Below are 20,830 nucleotides of genomic sequence, written 5' to 3'. Positions count from 1 at the left end.
CTATGTAAATGAGGGGTTGCCTGTATACCTGCATTGCAAAACTCAGAAAAACATGATTTGCGAATGGTGGCTGCAGTTCAGTTTGCTTATTGTTTTGGTGCGTGCAAACAAGGAGATGGGGACAGGGGTCTCTGTCAACGCTTGGGTGCCAGGTGCCATTTTGAATCAGAATGGCAGACCAAAATACAGTTTGCTGTGACTTTGCCTGGTTTTTGGCATGATGGGTCCAAACTCATGAATTATACCCTCCATTTTTTAAAAAACATTTTTTTATTTCTAAAAAATCCTGGGAAGCACCAGGCACTCTCTGCTACTGTAGAATAAGAATCCAGTTATTGTGGTCCCAGATAAAGGGCTAGCTTAAATAAGAATAGAGAAAGCTGCCTTTTATCATATCAGAACATTGGCCCAAGCCAGCTTAGTGCTGTACACGGACTGGGAGTCTCTCTCAGCCCTAGCTGGGAATCCTTGGGGATGGAATCTGGAACCTTCTGCATGCAAGGGAGGTGGTCTACCACAGAGCTGTGACCCTTTCCCATCCCCTGGCTCACAGCCTGTGTTGGAAAACTCAGGTGTGTGTACCTGTTCCATGTATTCAAACACAGACGTTGCTGCTACAGTTGCTGGAGCTTCTTCAATAATCTTTTGGTGCCTCCTTTGGATGGAGCAGTCCCGGCTAAACAACGAAACCGCGTTCCCATACTGATCTGCTAAGACTTGGACCTCAAGGTGCCGGGCGTGCTGCAACAACTTCATCACAAAGATCGGAGAGCCTGGAGCCTCACTCTGCACCTAGAATCACAGAATCATAGAATTGTGGAGCTGGAAGGGACCCAAAAGGTCATCTGGTCCAAGGCCCCGCAGTGCAGGAATCAATGCTACACAATCCACACCAGCTGGATAGGAGGGGAAGCTGAGATGGGTGTGGTGACAAAAAACCCACCAATTAACACAAAGCAATCCAAAGCAGTCCATAACCTGGTCATTGCCTTTGGGGCCAGTTGAGAGTTTCTGAGTTGTAGAAAGTGATGCATGCATTACAACAAGCCAGTCTGGAAGTTACCAGAGCATGGAGTACAGCAGCCAAGTCATGTTGGCTATGGCCTTCCAGGTACATTCCAGAGTAGCATTACTCAAGGTTGGGACTGGGGAAGGATGTGAGCGGAGGACAGGACAAGGCTATGAGACACCCAAAATTTGATGTTTCAAAGCTTCAAGGGGGGGGGGAGGCTTCTGGAGACAGTTTACTGGTGCTGAATTGTGTGGGCCATAAGGGAAGGAAGATCAGGAAAGGGCGGGGGAGGGAGCAAAACTCAAAGAACACAGAGGCACAAAAGCACACTGTACAGACAGATGCCAGGACGCTTCTGCTGGGCACAGGGGTTTCACAACAGAGATTTCACCCTGGAGAGCTGGCCTGATAATGTGAGTCATCACCTGAACAAACAATTTCCAGGGTGCTTGCTTGGGAGTAAGCTCCACTGAATTTAATGGAATTTACTTCTGAGTAAATATGCATAGGACTGCATATACACCAGGTAGTTGTATGAGGCCAGTGAGTTGAATGTGCATGTGATAAAACCCAAACACTAAGAAATAAATTGTTGCAACACATATACTGCAGCAGCTTAGGAGAGGCATCCACCCTGTGCAGGAGTGAACAGGGAGCATCCTTTCTAAGCCATGTTCATGTTAATAACAAACACAGTAAATGCTGCTCAGTTAATCAGAGGCGTTTTTAGTCAACCAAAGTGGTTTTTCAAATCGTCAAAGTTGCACCCTACTGAAAACTCCTGCCTTAAAGGAATGCTGACGTCACAGACTGATTCACATCTGTTAATGATTTATGCCTCTCCAAGGGCAAACTCCACGGCAGGCGGCAACGCTGGAAGCAACATTTGTGCTGTTTGTTATGAACACATTAAAGCAACCCATGTGTTTAATCTGGATTCAGCATTGGGAGAAAAAGCCCAATTTTTTTACACAGGAAAGCCCAAAGTACAGATCTGCCAATTTTAATAAAAGTGAACACATTTTCAGATATTCTGAAGAAGCCAAAGGTTTAAGGATTCTCTGTTGTGCAGCTTTTGGGAGGCAGGGCTGGAAAACCTTTTTCAGCTTGAGGGCCGCATTCCCTCATGAACAGAACTTTCTGAGGGCCACATACCAGCTGTGGGCGGGGCCAGAGGCCAGAGTGGGTGGAGCCTGGGGGGGCTTTCCCATTGCACAGTGGACTACCTGCAAGCCACACAAGCGCCACACAGCTCTCCTCAAGAGGCACTGTCACGGTTCCAGGATACATCCAGCCAAAGCCCTCAAGGAGGGAGTGGAGAAATGCGACTTGGGGGGAGTCCCGAGGGCCAGACAGAGAGGACTAAATGTAGAGCCATATTCAGCTCCTAGACTTGAGGTTCTCTGCACCCGCGGCAAAGAGCAGCATCTGAATTTCATTTTAGTGTATTTGTAACATACCCCGGCCTCAATTTCCAAAAGGAAGCCTAGCAGTCAATATGCTTTGTCCTTGGCTATGGAAACTTTGCATACATGAAGCAAAACCTCAGATACTTGCAAATGTTCTGAAGTGGCACTTGCATGGATTATAAGATTATAAAATGGATATTTTAGTGTGGCAGCACCTGCACTCTGGAACCCCCTGCCTATTTACACCAGGCACTCTTTTTGGCACCAGCTAAAAACATTATTGTTTAGACAAGCCTACCTAGCTATGTGGAATGTTGAGGTATTTTTTATTCATTTATTGCAGTTTATTGCTGATTTTGTCTTTTGAACATCAAAGAATTGTTTTTACTTATAATTTTATTAACTCTCTTTGCAAACTGATTTGATGGTTTGTTTGTTTGTTTTACAGTCAAGTGGTGTATACATTCTATGAAATTAAATTAATTAATACAGAAATGCCACATTAACATAACGAGTTAACCGTAAACAAACAATTAAACATTTAATTGTTAAGTGGAGAAAAGGGTGGGGTAAATTAATAATAAATCCACCAAGGCAGCTTTCACCTGTCTGAAGCGGGTGGGAAACTCTTCTGCCGCTTCCACTATCCGGATTCCTTTGCCGCCCCCTCCTTCCGAAGCCTTGATCATCACAGGGTAGCCAATTTTCTCGGAAGCCTTAGAGAAAGGGAATTTCAGAAAAAGGAAAGGAAAGGAAAATAAGAGTCAGATGGCAAAGAGCTAAAGGACCATTCTCCGCTAATTGCAGCCCCGGACTACCGAGCGAACCATCTCCTCTCAGAGGCCAAGGCCTGTGCTTCTCTCAGGCTAAGTGTGGGCAGCCTAGACTTCCCTCAGTACAAAATGGTGGCTGATTCACCCCGTGAAAAGTGCCCAGCTACACACACACAGAGCTATGGGCTCCTTAAGGAACAAGGCCGCTGGCTGCCCCCCAGGGAGTTACCACCTTTGCCCGATACAAATGCTGCCCCACTCCTCCTCAATGTGTCATGTTTCAGGGTTGAACTGCAGATCAAAATTCAGCCCTGAACCCTGAGGCTTAAAAATTTGGTGGGAAAGGGAGAAACCTGGTTGTCTCAGCTTCTCTCACTTAGTAAGGGCTGATGGGAAAAGCCTTGGTTGCAAATTCTTCCTGCAACGTGGCTGTTAAATTGCGCAGGATTTCTTCAGGGCTGATAATGTTTCTTTTTGAGAAGGAAGCTGTGTGTGGAGAATGCAACCCTTTTCAGGTGTGTTGTGGCCCTGAGGAAAACCCCCCTTTTGCAGCTGGAATGTGCCTTGGGAGGAAATTCTGCTGGGGGTTTTGCTCAGGACTTTCTTTGGACTCTCCTGAATCCACCGTCCATCAATTTCAGGGGGTGATTTCAAGTCAGGCAGCATCCGCTGGGCTCAGGGCTTGCTTGCTGGGGGCAGCTGGAGGAGGAGCAGATCTGACCTCCAGAGCCGCTTGCTGCCTCCTGCGCCTCTTCCTCCACCGTCGCCATCCCCCTGCTCCCTCCCCCACCACCTTCAGGGCTTCCCCCGGCTGTCTCAAGTTGCCTTAGGTGGTGGAAGAGTGAGGAGGAGTCGGGTGGCATTTTCTGTCCTAGTCTGGCCCTGGCAGGGCCACAGTCAGCCACCCCTGCTCTGAAGTCCAAAGTCCCCTCTGAACCTGCGTTACCTCCAGGCCTTCATCCTGATCCCTGACGCAGCCCTGCCAATACGTCTCCAGGGGGACAGTGATGGTTCTTGGCTGCTCCTTCTCGTCCTCCATCCACTCAGCAACCAAACCTGGAAACATTCACATCAAGAAGCCTTAGGTGGTGGCCACAGGGATGTAAGAACAGCCAGGCTGGATCCGACCAGAGGCCTATCCGGACCGGCATCCCACAGGCAGCGCATGTAAGCAAAGCCCTGCTGGATCAGGCGGGGGGGGGGGCATCAAGCCCAGCATCCTGATCTCATCCTTGCCAACTAGATGCCCCAGCGAAGTCCAGAAGCAGAACATGAGCCCAGGAGCAGCCCTCTCCCTTGGTTGCTCCCCAGCCGCTGGAATTCAGAGGCTTCGGGTCCTGGAAGTAACACATAGCGATCATGAAGAGTATTCTCTCCCTCTTTCCAAGCACTGGAACTCATGGATGTCCAGGGAAGCTGAATGTTGAAAGATTGGGAGAGGACCAAAGAAAGGACCTCTTCATGCAGCGCAGAGTTGAACTATGGAACTCACTCCCGCAGGAGGCAGTGAGATGGTCACCAGCCCAGGAAATTGGACAAATTCATGGCTGCTGAAACCACAGGACAGTTGCTCTTGTGTTTGGGTTCTGCTTGTTGGTTTTCCATTGAGAATGGCTGGGGAAACCCAGCCAGATGGGTGAAGTGTTGTTGTTGTTGTTGTTGTTGTTGTTGTTGTTGTTGTTGTTGTTGTTGTTGTATCTGGTTGGCCAGTGTGAGAACAGAATGCTGGACAAGATACAAATGGAGACTTAATCTTCCTCAGCTCATGTCAAACACTGCAGAGGTAGGTAGGAGGGCGACAAAATGTGAGATAGGCTCCATTTCACAAAAACAGGCCTTGGTTTCTGCCGTGCTCCTTGAGCCCTGAACCTCCACTCTGTCCCATCCCCTGTGGGCATGTGTAGAGTGAAGCTGGGAACAGGGGAGGCCTGCAATTGTTGGGGAGCACCAACCAGAAGCCTGAGCTAGGCAGGGACAGAGCACACACGTTCTCTTACCACTTCCACTCCAAGGCAATGTGGGGATATGGACCGTCTGGGCCACAATGGTGGAAGCCACTTTGTCCCCCAGAGCCCACATGGCTTCACTGGGCGGGCCTGGCAAAACAGAACAAGTTGTCCTGGGGTAAGTGCAGGAAGAAACCACCAAGAACTGTACTTACTTGGGCAAGGCCCAGAGGGACGGATGGTCCCCTCGCACAACAGCATGAGAGCCCATCCGTTCGTAGGCAGCATTGGAAGAGCGTAAGGAAGCAGCCAGGAGAGGCCCCACAAGAAGCCCAGCAGAGCTCCCTTGCTTACACTTGCTCCGCACGCTGCTTGTTTTTAGTTTCTGCACCACAGAAACTCCATCAGTGCTCCTGTTCCAACAGGCAGGTCGGCACACGACTCATCCTGCGCCTGCCCATTTAACAGTGCCACCAACATGCAAGAGGACAGGTCCCTGCCCCAGGCAGCTTACAGTCTGAAGTGCTACACAGAATATAACACAGGAGGAGCAGGTGCTCGTCTTGTGGCCCCAGTTTTGCAATTTACCACAGCAGACAATTGTCTATTTTTGTATCCATGTGGACACACACAGAGCAATCTCTCAGTGCATAAACAACCTTGAAATCAGCCGTATTAACAGGTACACAGCAGCATGCATTTCAAAGACACTGAGCCAGCTCCCCATGTCAGTCTTTGGGAAATCTAAGATTCTGCCATGCACACCACAAAATATCAATTCACAGGAGGAGAAATTGTCAAAAACATCTCATAAAACAAGCAAAACATCTACCCTGTCCCCAAATAAACCCGGCAAAAAAAGAAGATTGTACCTTCAAATGCCCCCCCCCCCCATTTTTCCTCCAAAGGAATCTTAGGAGACGCTGTTGTGCCCACTGTCAAAATAGTCGGGACCCCTGCAGGGAAGAATGCCTACCTAGGAAAGCAATGCCATGTTTGTGAAGCAATTCTGGAAGTTTTGGATTTTCCGATGCATGTCCCCAACCAGCCCAAACAGCCTGCAATGAAAGCATTTTAGAAACAGACTTCAGATCCATAAACAGCTGCTTTGACTCAAGATCTGCCCTACAGAGCCCAAAGACTACAAGAGAGGCGTATTGCAGAGAACTCCCTAAGGGGAGTAGAGGAGCTTCAGCCACCTTCACACCATGCATTTAAAGCAGCGGGATACCACTCTAAACAGTCCTGGCTTCCCCCAAAGAAGTCTGGGAGATGTAGTTTGTTATGGGTGCATTCTCTCCCAGAGCTACAAATCCGGAGTTCTCTGTGAAGAGGGATTGACTATTAAACCACTCTAGAAACTGCAGCTCTGGAAGGAGAACAGGGGTCTCCTGACAACTCTCAGCACCCTTAGCAAACTACAGTTCCCAGAATACTGCTTCCAAGGGCTTTCCAATGGCTTTAATTCCGAGAAGGGAAACTGGTTGAGAGTGCAGAGGGTCACAGAGCCACCTTATTGCCATTCCCCACCCAGAGCACCCGCTGCCTGAGCCAGCAGAGTCTCTCTATCTGTCCCCAGGAATCCTTTGCATTGCATGGAGGTTTCATGGCAGACAGACGGAGGGTCCAAACACAAAAGGCTGCGGAAAACACTCCAAGGAAGCAAGCTCAAGAGCTACAAACCTGTTGTAAACAACTGATCCTCAAAGCCGCCAAACCAAAACTGTTCTGTTGTCATGTTCTCCGGAACAGGAAAGAGGCAGATAGAGCATTTCAGACCTTACCTGCACTGGAATCCTTTTTGAAATATCCACAATTAATTCTACGTTGGCATAATTGTTATTATTCGTTCCTCCGGGGACTGGCACATACTGGTCGGCCATTTTTATATACTCTGAAAAATTGTAATGGTAGAATTATTTGCAGCGCTGAATGTGCATGCAGAGACAGAGCAGCCACACTCTCGCTGCTTACCTGCATTTGCTTTGAGGTCTTCGGGTGTCACCATGACCACGAATCTGATGGCCCGTTCATTGCGGAACATCTCATAGGCCCAGCGGCGGATAGAGCGCATGCACTTCACAGCCGCAATGCCATTGTTGGCAATAAGGACCTGTGAAGAAACCACACACAGGTAATGTTTGTTACTGATTGTTGTTAGAATCATGGAATCACAGAGTTGTAAGGGACCCTGAGGGTCATCTAGTCCAACCCCCTGCGATGTAGGAATCTCAACTGAAGCATCTAAGCAGCTAATCCTGGAAAGATTTCCAGCTGGAGAATGGAGAGCACCCCAATCCCTCCTCCAAAGACTACAAGAGAAGTGTGGGCCACATTCACACCCTACACTTCAAAGCAGCCATTCTCAACCTCGGGCTGCACTGAAGATTGGTGGAGGGCCCCCCCTCCCCAAAAAAATAAATTTGGAAGGGGCCTAAAAGAGCTCAGCCTCTAGGACAGGGGTAGGCAACCTAAGGCCCGTGGGCCAGATGCGGCCCAATCACCTTCTAAATCCGGTCTGCGGACAGTCCAGGAATCAGCGTGTTTTTACATGAGTAGAATGTGTGCTTTTATTTAAAATGCATCTCTGGGTTATTTGTGGGGCATAGGAATTCGTTCATTTAATTTTTTTCCAAAATATAGTTGGGCCCCCCACACGGTCTGAGGGATGGTGGACTGGCCCACGGCTGAAAAAGTTTGCTGACCCCTGCTCTAGGAGTTGGTGCCCCTGATGATGACCTACTTACTATACACCCTTAAGTATTCACCATGGGGTTCCAGGGTGGGTTCCATAAAGCTTAGTACAACCATGTAATGCACGAATATTAAATTGGGGCAGGGGGGAGAGAGCGATAGTCTAACCTCATCCTCCAAACCCAAAGCTCTGTGCAAAAGAGTGTCTTGGTCTTCTTAAAAATGGAAAGAAAAATGAATGAAAAGTGATACAAATATGGTGGCAGACTCAACCTTCCTTGGAGGTTTTTAAACAAAGGTTGGATGGCCATCTGTCAAGGATTCTTTAGCAGTGACTCCTGCACTGCAGGGGGCTAGGCTAGATGACCCGTGGCGTCCCCTCCAATTCTGCAACTCTGTGATTCTATGAAAAATTTGCATTTGAGCTCTGCACCTTATGCCAAAAAAGGGCGACTATGCATATCCTCCCGGAGATATCTTTTAGAAGCCCACAAGAAACCCAGCCATGGTCGCAACCCCCCCGATGTGCTACCCTTCTGTGGGGATGCTACCTTTTCAATGACACGGTTTCCTCCAAAACGAGTCACAAACTCCGCAGGCGAGGCCACCGTGAAGTCCCTGTGCAGGTCTAGCTTCCTTTGCTCACGCCCCTTCTTGGTCAGGTGCATCCCCGACATGCTGGGTCTGGAAGGGGTGAGAAGACGGAGGGAAATTAAGAGTGGAAGCTGACCTGGTAGGACTGATAGGAAGCAGGAGTCACAGGCAGCGACTCCTTGGAACCAGAAGGGCAGCTCAAGGAGGAGCAAGCTTTCAAACCACCACTCCTCTGGTTATCAAGGGCGAACCAGAATTGCCCTCCAGGTGACACGTACTGAATAATTCCACATTTCTTGTTGTTGTTTTTCTCCTCTTTTCAGACCAAAATGACTCACCAAGTGTAGGCTGGCTCAGAAATGTGTTTGTGATCTATAAACTTTGGAGAACTCGTTTGAAAGCTGCAGAAAAAATTGTCTGTGTCCGACCACAAGGACACCCAGCAGGTCTTCTCCCAATGCAGTGCCTAGAGCAAAGAGTCACCAGCCTCAAGGCTGCTGGTTTGAGACCAGGAAGACTCCCTTCGCTCTGTCTCTATGTGAATGAAATGTCACCACAGTGAAACAAATTGGTGGCCTATTCAGGACACAACATGCAACCCCCCTAGGACGCAGTGATGATGACTAGCTTACATGGTGGCTTTAAAAGGTGACAAAGGGAAGTGAGATCTTAGAGAGAGCCTCCATGTGCAAGCACATCATACCACCAAATAATGCCAGGTGCTGGGCACAAGGAGAGGAGGAGGGCTGCTGCTGGTGAGCTGGAAACAGAAGGCTGGGTTAAGCAAGACTTGGCCCGACCCAGGCAATCCTTACCCAAATTCTCTCTCTCTCTTTTTTTAATAAATATTTTATTAGATTTTACAATAAGTATAAAACAACAAAAAGCAAAACACAACACAACAAAAAACAGAAAAATGCAATGACATAACATATAAACACAAAACAGCAAAAAAAAAAAAAAATGAAAGAGAAAAATAGAAAAAATACAAACAATTTTTATCCTCATTATATTCTTAGCATTAACTTGTGTCTCCGACCTCCCCAGACCTTCCTTCTCTGTATTCCAGATCTTATATTCTATCAGCAAATTCCTTCCCTCTGTCTTAATTTAATTTTTTCATAATTTTAATATAACTACATTTCCTTATATCTTGAAATATTTAATCTTTCTTAATCATTAAACTTTTTACTAATAACCTTTTACATTCAATCTGGTGTCATCAAACATTCATTATCTTATAGTGTTTCTGTAAATAGTCTTTAAACTTCCTCCAATCTTCCTTCACCGTCTCTTCTCCCTGGTCTCTGATTCTGCCAATTCCATATAGTCGATGACTTTCATCTGCCATTCTTCCAGCGTGGGTAGTTCTTGTGTCTTCCAATACTGTGCGATGAGTATTCTTGCTGCTGTTGTAGCGTACATAAAGAATGTCCTGTCCTTCTTATGTATCTGTTGGTTGACCATGCCCAGGAGAAAGGCCTCTGGTTTCTTCGGGAAGGTGTATTTAAACACTTTTTTCAGTTCATTATAGATCATCTCCCAGAAGGTCTTAATCCTTGGGCACGTCCACCAAAGGTGAAAGAATGTACCTTCAGTTTCTTTACATTTCCAGCATTTATTATCGGGCAAGTGATAAATTTTTGCTAGCTTGACTGGTGTCATGTACCATCTGTATATCATTTTCATAATATTCTCTCTTAAGGCATTACACCTTCCGTATGCCCCCCTCTCACCTTCCGTATGCCCCCCTCTCACCTTCCGTATGCCCCCCTAACCAAGGAGAGGCAAAGGAGGGCAGCTTGCCACCCAGCGCCTGCTCCTTGCTGCTATCTCCTTGCTCTCTCGCCAAGCGCTTGCAGGGCTGGCCTCAGTCCTCCCAGAAATGCAGCTGCCGGGCAAGATTAGGCCGGGGAGGGGGGGGGGCAACAAACACCCTCCGGAGCAAAGGACAAAAAGTGAGTGAGGCAGTTTTGACTGGGAATTTAGCCTAATCATCAAAATAACAATTAATAATCACTCCTTTCGATAGCAAACACAGGTGGTGAGTTAAGACAAGAGGAAACTCCTCCCACCGCTGGCTCCCCCCATGAATGCTGAGCAGTCCAGAAGCCACAGAACATTTGAGTGCCAGCTGGAAAAGAAGAATGAAAAATGGAAGGGGGAAGAGAGAGAAAAATGAGGAGTGGAAATCCCCTCTTGGAAAGAATGACAGGCTCATGAACATGAGTACTCCACTAGGGTATATATTTCCAAACACAAACACCCCACACTCAGAACTCTTCAGTCTTCAAGAAACAGACAGATCTCCAGTAACTTTAGCAAATTTCTCTTGATGGTCATCTTGCAGTGACCTCAGCCTTTGGGGGATGGGGGAAGGGGTGATGTGCCCTTTCATATACAAATCTGAACCTGGACTAATTGGTATTTTAAAAAGAAAGTATAAGCAGTCGCAAAGCAATATGAAAAATGTATCTCCACCCCACTTAGTCATTGAGTCAAGTTGGTCAGGCCATACTGTAGTTTTGTTGGGATGCAAGGACTCCTAGAGGGTAAATCTCTTGTCACAGAGGCAGGCAGTCTAGTCCCTCTCTCATGCAGACTGCAGGATCCTGGGGGCCTGGGGCTTGCCCCCTCCCTCAAAAGCTCCTCCCCAGAGTTGGGACATGCAAAGTGTGAGCTCTCTTCAACTGCACTTGACCTTCTCAGATAATCTATGCAAGAGGAAATGGAAGCCCTGCTTGGTCAGAGGGTCTTCTCATCAAGAGACAGGGGCCTGGGCAAACGTCCGGCCATGCCACCCTCTGGCTGGGGAAACACGGCTGCGCTGTGGGACCCTAGTAGCTAAACCCACATTTTGAGTGGTGCATTTTGTGGGGTGGGGGAGGGGGGAAGGGAAGAGAAAAGAATCTTAATAACATATATTTAGGGAATTAATTTATTTTAAAGCCACCTTTCCAACTGCTTCACACAATATGCAATGCATGACACATTTAAACAACTCACACTCAAAGCCTTATAAATCAGAATTTACAACTTTTGTTTTGCTATAAAAATATGCAAATTTTTTTTGGGGGGGGGACTCATAAATGGTGTGGTGCCAAAAAGAATTCAGAAGGACCCTGAATTCCCTTATATACAGCAGAAATACTGATACAAAGGACTCCCTCTCCACAGCACCATGTGAAATTTGGTTTTCATAATGGTCTTAAGTATTTTACCAACCTAATATTAAGTCTCCCCCAGAAATAACCTTGGAGGTTTTTAGGCAGAGGTTGGATGGCCCTCTGTCATTCATGATCTAGATGATCCCTGCATTGCAGGGAGCTGGACTAGATTACCATCAAGATCCCTTCCAACTCTACAATTCTATGATTCTATACTATGCTGCTTTGTTGCACTTACGTTATTTTTACTATATTGATATGTTTATTGAAGTAAATCAAAACCTTCATTAAATAAAAATAAATCGGCATAAATTATACTGGAATCAGTGTCTCCCATGTACTCCCAAGGCGTGCACACAATTTTGCTTATTTCTGCTTTTAGCAAAAACTTAACCCAATTTTCAGATGACAGGCAGGGAAAGCAAGGGGAAAGGAAGATCAACTAACCTGACAAGATGCTGTGTAGTCCCCCCCCCCTCACTTCCTAAACTGGATGTTTAAAAGAAAAACGCAGTGCGGGCAGGGAGGGAAGAGGGCAAGAAAGATTTAAAATGGAAGAGGCAAGCAAGGGTCAAGGGTGGGAAACACAGTGACGTCACACAAGAAACGTGGATTTTGTTTTGGAAATGGGAAACTCCATCTAGGAGCTTTTCCAGCCGCAGCAGTTTTCGAAACACACACGGGCACAATCTTTGCTGACGAAAACGAAGAAGCGGAAGAATCTGGAGAATCCACTCCCCAAATGCACGGGAGGCTCCAAAACACCCAGGGGGGCAATAAAGCAGACGAAAGGGCTTCTGCAAGCCCCCGCCTGACCTCTGGCACTTCTGAAAACCCCACGCGGGAAATATCGACTGCAGAAAGCCAGTCCCCCTTCTGACATGCAGGTGCCTGAAAAAACCTCTTAAGCTGGGGGAAAGGACTTGCCCGTCCGAGCGGGGCAGCTGCCGCCTCCCGCTCCCCGGCTGCCGCCAGGCACAAGGGGAAGGGGGCGCCCAAGAGCCCCTCCTCTCCGCCTGCCCGAAGAGGAGAAGGGACTTCGGCCGCCAAGTCTCGGCCCTCTGCCGGGGACCAAGTCCTCTGCCCGCCCCCACCTTCCAGGACTGACCTCCAAAGGCCCCCGGAGCAGCTCCGATCGGCTCCGCTTTCCTCTGCCATCCTGCCCGGGAGGGCTTCTGCCGGGAGCCCCCCCGAAGGGCGGAGGGCAGGGGCCCCCGAGGCAGCCTCGTCCTCCGCCGCCTCCTCCTGCTGCTCCATTGCTGCCGCCTGTTGCTCCCCTTTGGGCAAAGGGCCAGCAAACTCTCGAGCAGCACCAAGCGGCTCAGGCGAGGAAAAGGGCCCCGAGAGGCGGCAGAGAACGAAGCCCCGGGCCGGAGTCGGGGCGCTTCTCAGGCGCGGCTGCTTCTCCTCTCCCAAAGACACACAAGCAACCCTTTCCTAGGCAGGTGCTTTTTTAAAGGGGGGGGGGGCGAAGCCAAAGAACACCCAGCTCTTGTGGGCAGCAGAGAAAAAAGGGCTTAGAAGAGAAATATGGACAAGGCACAGAGACAGGTAGTCACCAAAGATGGTAGATTACCAAAAACTTTTTTTGATATGACTGAAAGCATGGACTTAGTTGATATTTGGAGAATGAAGAACCCTCTGGGAAGAGAGGGAACTTTCTTCTCTGAGGCTAAAATGACTTGGACAAGAATCGACCAAATCTGGATAACCAGGGGATTGGTTCCAAAGAGTAGCAAAGTGGAGATTTGCCCTAAAACTTGTTCTGACCATAATGCCATGAAGATGGAAATGAAATTGACGCCAACTGGTTCCTTTAGATGGAGGATGCTTTGTTTAGGAACGAAGAGGTGACCAAGAAGGCCCAAAAAACTCTAAGAGATTATTTTGAGATAAATATGAATACAGTGGTGCCCCGCAAGACGAATGCCTCGCAAGACGGAAAGCCCGCTAGACGAAAGGGTTTTCCGGTTTCAGAGGTGCTTCGCAGGACGAATTTCCCTATGGGCTTGCTTCGCAAGACGAAAATGTATTGCGATTCCTGGGGGGTTTTTTTCGCTCCCCACCCCCTTTTTCTAAGGCGCTAAGCTGCTAATAGCCTTTTAGCAGCTAATCCGCTAATCCCTTAAGCCTTTAATAGCCGCTAATAGCCGCTAAACCGCTAATAGCGCTAATAGGGTTGCTTCGCAAGACGAAAAAACCGCTAGACGAAGAGACTCGCGGAACGGATTAATTTCGTCTTGCGAGGCACCACTGTACCACAGTGGAAAAAAGAGTAATTTGGGATGCAAGCAAAGCGGTTATGAGAGGATTCCTAATACAACAGAATGCAATTAAGAAGAGAATTCAGAATGAAAAAAAGGATAAAATCTTGGGGAAAATAAAGGAAGGAGAGAAGAAACTGAGAACAAATCCAAAGTCACAGGAGATCCTGAAAGAGATAAAGTTATACCAAGTACAATATATGAAGTTGATGAATCAGGAAATAGAATGGAAGATTAAACAGATGAGGCAAAAGACATTTGAATCAGCAAATAAGTGTGGAAAACTGTTGGCCTGGCAAATGAAAAAAAGACAAAAACTTAATACTATTACGAATTTGGAAGTGGAAGGAAAGAATATACAGAACCCAGTAGAGATAAGGAAGTGTTTTCAGAGGTATTTCAAGCAACTTTATACACAGGAGAAGCAGAAAGAAATGGATATCGATCGATTTTTGAAAATAAATGGACTACATAAAATCTCTCAAGAAAAACAGCTAATTTTGAACGGTAAAATAACAGATCAGGAGGTGGAAGGGGCCATTCAGAACATGCAATTAGACAAATCTCCAGGACCAGATGGACTGACTTCAAGATATTACAGATCTTTGAAAGAATGGTTAATACAACCATTGAAGGAAGTCTGCAATGAAATATTGGAAGGGAGAAAGGCACCAGAGTCGTGGAAGGAAGCTTATATTACACTTATACCGAAAACAGAGATTGAAAAGACACAGCTTAAGAACTACCGCCCTATTTCGCTTCTTAATGTGGATTACAAAATTTTTGCAGATATTTTGGCCAAAAGATTAAAAAAGGTGTTAGTAGAAGAAATTCATAAAGACCAAGCGGGCTTTCTCCTGGGCAGACATTTGTCTGACAATACGAGGAACATAATTAATATTTTAGAGAAATTACAAGTGAATATCAATACTAAGGCAGTTCTGATGTTTGTGTATGCAGAGAAAGCCTTTGACAACATTTCTTGGAGTTTTATGAAGAAGAATCTACAGGGGATGGGGGTAGGGCAAGGTTTCGAAAATGGTATAGGTGCAATTTATTCAGAACAAAAGGCAAAATTAATTGTGAACAACGCAGTGACAAAAGAGTTTAAGATTCAGAAAGGGACACGACAGGGCTGTCCAATCTCTCCATTGCTCTTCATATCGGTCCTTGAAGTTTTGTTAAATATGATTAGAAAGGACCAAGAGGTTAAAGGTATACAAGTGGGAGCTAAACAGTACAAATTGAAAGCTTTTGCTGATGATTTAGTTTTGACCTTACAGGAGCCAGAATCTAGTACTAAAAGGGTATTGGAACTGATTCAAGAATTTGGACAGGTAGCAGGTTTTAAGTTGAATAAGGTGAAAACCAAGGTCTTAGAGAAAAATTTAACCCCAAATGAGAGGGAAAAGTTTCAGGGGGAGACAGGACTAACATTGGTTAAGAAAGTGAAATATTTAGGGGTTAATATGACTGCCAAAAATGTGAATTTATTTAAGGACAATTATGAAAAATGTTGGATTGAAGTGAAAAAGGATCTAGAAATATGGTCAAATTTGAAGTTATCGCTGTTAGGCCAAATTGCTGTGATAAAAATGAATGTGTTGCCAAGGATGTTGTTTTTGTTCCAAACATTGCAAATTTTGGATAAGATGGATTGTTTCAAGAAGTGGCAGAAAGATATTTCTAGATTTGTTTGGCAGGGCAAAAAGCCTCGAATAAATTTTAAGATATTAACTGATGCTAAAGAAAGAGGTGGATTTGCCCTACCAGACCTTAAACTTTATTATGAATCAGCTGCTTTTTGCTGGCTGAGAGAATGGCTGCTTCTTGAAAACACTGAAGTCTTGGACTTAGAAGGCTTTAATAACGTATTTGGTTGGCATGCAGATTTGTGGTATGATAAGGTAAAAGTACATAAAGCGTTTAAAAATCATATTGTCAGAAAAGCACTGTTTAATGTTTGGATAAGATATAAGGATTTGTTAGAAAAGAAAACACCAAGATGGTTGTCTCCAATGGAAGCGAAGGCACTGAAAAAACTCAATATGGAGGCCAAATGGTCGAAATATTAGGAAATTCTGGAACAGGATGGAGACAGAATAAAATTACAGAGCTTTGAAAAATTGAAAAATAAAGTGCGAGATTGGCTCCATTATTATCAAATAATGGAGGCATATAATTTGGACAAAAAAGTTGGTTTCCAGGTGGAAAAATCAAAACTGGAAACAGAATTGTTAGATCCAAAGATTAAGAATTTGTCAAGAATGTATAATTTGCTGTTGAAATTTGCAGGATGAAATGGTGAAATCAGCTATGATTAAATGGGCACAAGATGTTGGACATAACATAATGATGACTGACTGGGAACAGTTATGGACTACAGGTATGAAATTTACTGCATGTAATGCCTTAAGAGAAAACATAATGAAAATGATTTATAGGTGGTACATGACACCAGTCAAGCTTGAAAAAATTTATCATTTGCCCGACAATAAATGTTGGAAATGTAGAGAGATTGAAGGTACATTCTTTCACCTTTGGTGGACATGCCCAAGGATTAAGACATTCTGGGAGATGATTTATAATGAAATGAAAAAGGTATTTAAATATACCTTTCTGAAGAAACCAGAGGCCTTTCTCCTGGGCATGGTCGGCCAATTGGTGTTAAAGAAGGACAGAACTTTCTTTATGTATGCAACAACAGCAGCAAGAATACTTATCGCGAAGTATTGGAAGACACAAGATCTACCCACCCGGGAAGAATGGCAGATGAAGTTGATGGACTACATGGAACTGGCAGAAATGACTGGCAGAATCCGAGACCAGGGAGAGGAGTCGGTGGAAGAAGACTGGAAAAAGTTTAAAGATTATTTACAGAAATACTGCAAAATTAATGAATGTTAAAATGTTGGAATGAAGTTATATGGCTTTAGTAGAAATGTCATAAGGATTTAAATATAAATAGATTAATGGAATTTTAAAAGTAAAATAGGGTTAGAATGTGTTAAGATAATTATATGACAGATAACAGAGGAAGATGGAAAGGAATTGCTAAAACATTTGACAGAAGTGGAATACAAAAAGGGAGGTGTGAGGAGGTCGGTGAAATAAGTGAATGAAAGATATGATATTGAAATTGTTTGAGTGTTTTAAATTGTTTTGTTTGGTTTTGTTTAGCTTAATGTGCTTAGTGTTATGTAGTGTCTTTATATTGTATTGGTTTTTATTTTTCTGTTTTTGTTTGGTTTTGTAATGTTTAAATTGTTCAAAAAGCAATAAATATTATTTTTTTTAAAAAAGAGTCCGATTACTGTCGGATTAGTACAGCTCAGCCAAAGTCCCGCCTCTGATAGTGACCAGCCAGGCACCTCCAGAAAGCTCATCGCCTGACAGATGGGACACTTTCGCTGGACTCCATCACTGGCTTGACAGACTCACGGAAGGCATGCGGGGTTTGCTTCTCACTGAAATCCAAGTTGTCGCTTTCCTCGTTGCCAAGAGTCCCCTGCGCAAGGGACCCCCAGGGCTGCAAAGCCCCTTCACAATTTCTACGTATCACTACATAGTCCCCCCCCCCCCCATTGCAACAGGAGAGCAGCAGCAAGAGGGAGGCAAAGGGCCTGCCCCCCCCAAAGAAACAGTCCTTTGTCCTAATCAGGCCTTTTGTCCTCTGCTTATCAGCAACCCTGGAAGGCTTTGGGAACAACTTGTAGCTAATGTGTTTGTCTGCGTTTAAAAATAAAATGTGTCCTTGTGGACATTAAGGCTTATTGTGTGACACTGCGTCAGAAGAGGTTCTCTAAAAAAAAAAAAATTAGAAGCAGGATAATTTGAAACACCAGATAATAAATTGACTATGCGTATCTGGAATACATTACCAACCATCTCAGACCCTACGATTGGTTGAGCTGGTTGGTGGTGGCTCCACCAGAGGCCCTCCGATTCTCACCAGCCCGTGAGGGAGCCTTTTCAGTGATGCCTTCCCTAGTCAGGTGCATCTGCCTCCATCATTATTTATTTTCAGGAGGAATTTTTAAACTTTCCTGTTTGGCCAGGCATTTGGTGACTAAAGAATTACGATTATTAATTGATGCCCTTTATATTCCATCCTTTTTCTCTCCAAGATGCTCAAGGTGGTGCACATAATGCTCCCCTCCCCCCTTTCACCCTCACAACAGCCCTGTGGGGTGGCGTGGGCTGAGTGACAGGCCCAAGGGCAGCCAGGGAGCTTCATGGCTGAGTGGGGATTCGAACCCTGGTCTTCCAGCTCCTGGAGCAGCACTCCAAACAATGACACAACACTGGCTCTCACTGTTCCAGGCAACCCTAAGATCACTGGGTGGAAGAATGTTTTTTATCTTTTTGGTTAACTGCTTTTGGAATGTTCTTAACCATAACTGATTTTAGATGTTTTCAACTGTAGTTCTTTTTAGACTGTTTTAACCCGTTTTAAAACGTTTACCTTGCTTTTGTTTTAAATGGCCCATCTGTTTGCCACCCTGGGCTCTTTGGGGAGGGATATAAATTCAATAAATAAGCAACAATAATTTCTCGTCTGAAAAACAAACAAACAGGTCATTCCCTCTGCCCCATCTACACAGTTCCATCAGCTTCAGGATCTGAACTCGCTGCTCCTCTCTCTTTTCACTCACCACTCCTTGCTGTTAGGAAATGTCGGGTGCTTTAAGAGTTAACTTTTACTAACATGAAGCAGGGAGCTGTTTTCTGCCATGCAGCTGGTACAGGCAAGGGCTTCTCCACATTTCTGTTACTCCTGTGATTTCTATTCAAGGGTCAGAGAGGTTCATCTTTTCCTGCCACTTTTCCTGGAAAACCCACTGCTTACTGCTGAATTGGAACAAATTCCAGTTGGGTTTTCTGCAGATTGACATTCAGGTTTTCCCAGGAAAAGCGGCAGCACAAAACGAAAACCTCTTGGACCTGTGAATGGAAATCATGGGGCAAACAGAAATGTGGATGAGTCCCTGCCCTTGGAGCCTTGAGCCAAAAAATGCTGGATGCTCAATGCAGGTTGCTGAGCAATGCACACGGCCTTTTAATGCCCCCACCCCATAAGGCCATTTGTAGTGAGTGAGGCATACATTATTATCTGGAGAGTGCTGCCGCCCTCCAGCCGCCACTCATTAGAATCATCAATGCCTGTCAGGGAACTGCCATCGGCAGCACCGGAGGTGCCAAGGCTCTCTGAGGTAAAGGGAGACGTAACACCTGAAGAAGGAACCAGTAGGGGGCGAACAGGAATGTCAAGGGAAGGAGAGTCGGAGGAATGGCTCAGAGATGCTTCCAGTGAAAATAGTGGGGATGTCCCAGAACCTCCTATAGGGACACCCGTTCCACGCCGGAAACTGTCACGCAGAGAGGCCAGAAGACGTGTTTCCGTTAAGGAGCTTTTATGTTGGAAACGTTTCCGAAAGCAACCACTTTCGGATTCTGCTAGCGACTGACGCAGCCATGCTGGAGGGGCTCCGTCACAGGCAGAGGTTTGAGAAGCTGTTCAAACTCTGAGGGATTGCAATTTACACACAAGCAGCTCTTCATCCCATCACAGCAATCCGAAAGTCATCGACAGCTAGCTTGTGCCAGGGAGAGGCATCATGAGCGAACCAGCAGGAACCGGAGGAGCAGGGGCAGCTGGAGGAGGTCCGACACTGGAAGAAAGGTACAGGACGTTGGAAATCCAGCTTGCCTTGCAGACGGCGAGGCTGGAAGAAAGGAGGGCTCAGGATGCAGAGAGGGGGAGGGAGAAAACCACCCCACTCAACAGAAAGATGCCAGGATTGGTGCAGAAATTTGGGGGGGACCCCAGGAACTACCATGCCTTTAGGACAGAGATGCAATATGCTCTCAATCTGCAATTTGATGACTTCCCTGATGAGGAATCGCGAGTGGCTTTTGTAATTAGCCATCTCGAATCAGGGGCGAAGGACTGGGTTAGACCCTTGATGGCAGCAAATAATGAGATCCTAAAGGACACAAGGAAGTTTTTTCGTGCCATGGACCTGATGTTTTCCAGTGACATTGAGCAGGGAGGGGTGCGAAGGCAGTTAATGGCTTGCAAACAGGGAAACAGGACTGTCCGTGAGTACTGGACTGAGTTCACTATGTTGATTCATCGTTTGGGGTGGGACTTGTCTGCTGAGCCCATTTTGATGCTTTTCGAAGAAGGTCTGTCTTCCTCCTTGAAAGATGAACTTTCCCGGAGCCCCAGAGCAGAGTCTATGGACCAGCTGACTAAAGCCGCGCTAGCCATAGGAGCGCGCCAGGAAGCGAGGGCTTTGGAGAAGCGGGAGGGGAAAGGAGAACGTTGGAGGGAGCTCCGCATTCCAGACATTCCAGAGCAGCCTTTCCCGCCGGCAGAGCCGATGGAAGTGGGAACAGCGCGTGCGCGCACAGTTTCAAACATCGGTGAAGGGCGGAAGAAGGAGGGAAAGGGCGGGAAGAAATGCTATCTCTGCCAACAGCCAGGACACTTTGCCAGAGTCTGTCCACGGAGAAAGGAATGGCAAGGCATGGCGGGAGCTGTTGGGGGAGAGGAGGAGGAAAGCACAGAGCAAGTAAAAGCCAACGCCTGGCTGCCCTCGGGGCACAGCAGCCAGGCTCAAAAGCAGTGAGAGTGCCCGCACCAGAACCTCCCAGACCTGCTCTAGTGATAGAGGTGTTGCTAGAGCTGCCAAACGGACACCCCCTACAGATCAAGGCCCTGCTGGATTCAGGCAGCTCCTGTAATTTTATGAGTAAGGAGTTCGCAGCTGAGCACCAGATACAAACCCTCCCCTTAAGTAAACCCCTGCAGGTGACCACAATTGACGGCAGAGAGCTGTTGGGAGGAGAAGTGAACCAACAGACAGTCCCTATGATAATGAGGGTGGCAAGGCACACCGAGAGGATAGCGTTTAATGTGGCCACATTGGGAGGAGCTCCCATAATTTTGGGGATGAGCTGGCTGG

The 20,830-nt window shown here is 46.4% G+C and overlaps 1 protein-coding gene across 15 annotated transcripts in view; it reads right to left on the bottom strand.

The window, feature by feature from the left end:
* The window catches only part of ACACB (acetyl-CoA carboxylase beta), a 68,630-nt gene that overhangs the window by 34,431 nt on the left and 13,369 nt on the right, over positions 1 to 20,830 (bottom strand). For 12 of the 15 annotated variants that reach the window (XR_014503920.1, XR_014503921.1, XR_014503922.1 and 9 more), the window contains 8 exons: positions 8,386 to 8,518; positions 7,115 to 7,253; positions 6,925 to 7,034; positions 6,117 to 6,198; positions 5,192 to 5,290; positions 4,141 to 4,250; positions 3,027 to 3,137; positions 583 to 792 (listed from right to left, as the gene is read on the bottom strand). Coding sequence is in view for 6 of the 15 variants with exons in the window: in XM_083407252.1 (XP_083263378.1) it covers positions 583 to 792; positions 3,027 to 3,137; positions 4,141 to 4,250; positions 5,192 to 5,290; positions 6,117 to 6,198; positions 6,925 to 7,034; positions 7,115 to 7,253; positions 8,386 to 8,518 (994 nt within the window). In the remaining 9 variants the exon portion in view is untranslated. Of the gene's footprint in view, positions 1 to 582; positions 793 to 3,026; positions 3,138 to 4,140; positions 4,251 to 5,191; positions 5,291 to 6,116; positions 6,199 to 6,924; positions 7,035 to 7,114; positions 7,254 to 8,385; positions 8,519 to 12,703; positions 12,870 to 20,830 lie in introns of those variants that run through there. The other 3 variants (XR_014503928.1, XM_083407253.1, XM_083407254.1) reach the window with 1 other exon arrangement.

The sequence above is a fragment of the Podarcis tiliguerta genome, assembly GCF_965153285.1.
Source record: "Podarcis tiliguerta genome assembly, chromosome: 13".
In the NCBI taxonomy this organism is placed as follows: domain Eukaryota; kingdom Metazoa; phylum Chordata; class Lepidosauria; order Squamata; family Lacertidae; genus Podarcis; species Podarcis tiliguerta.
This window is presented reverse-complemented; position numbering and strand designations above follow the sequence as displayed.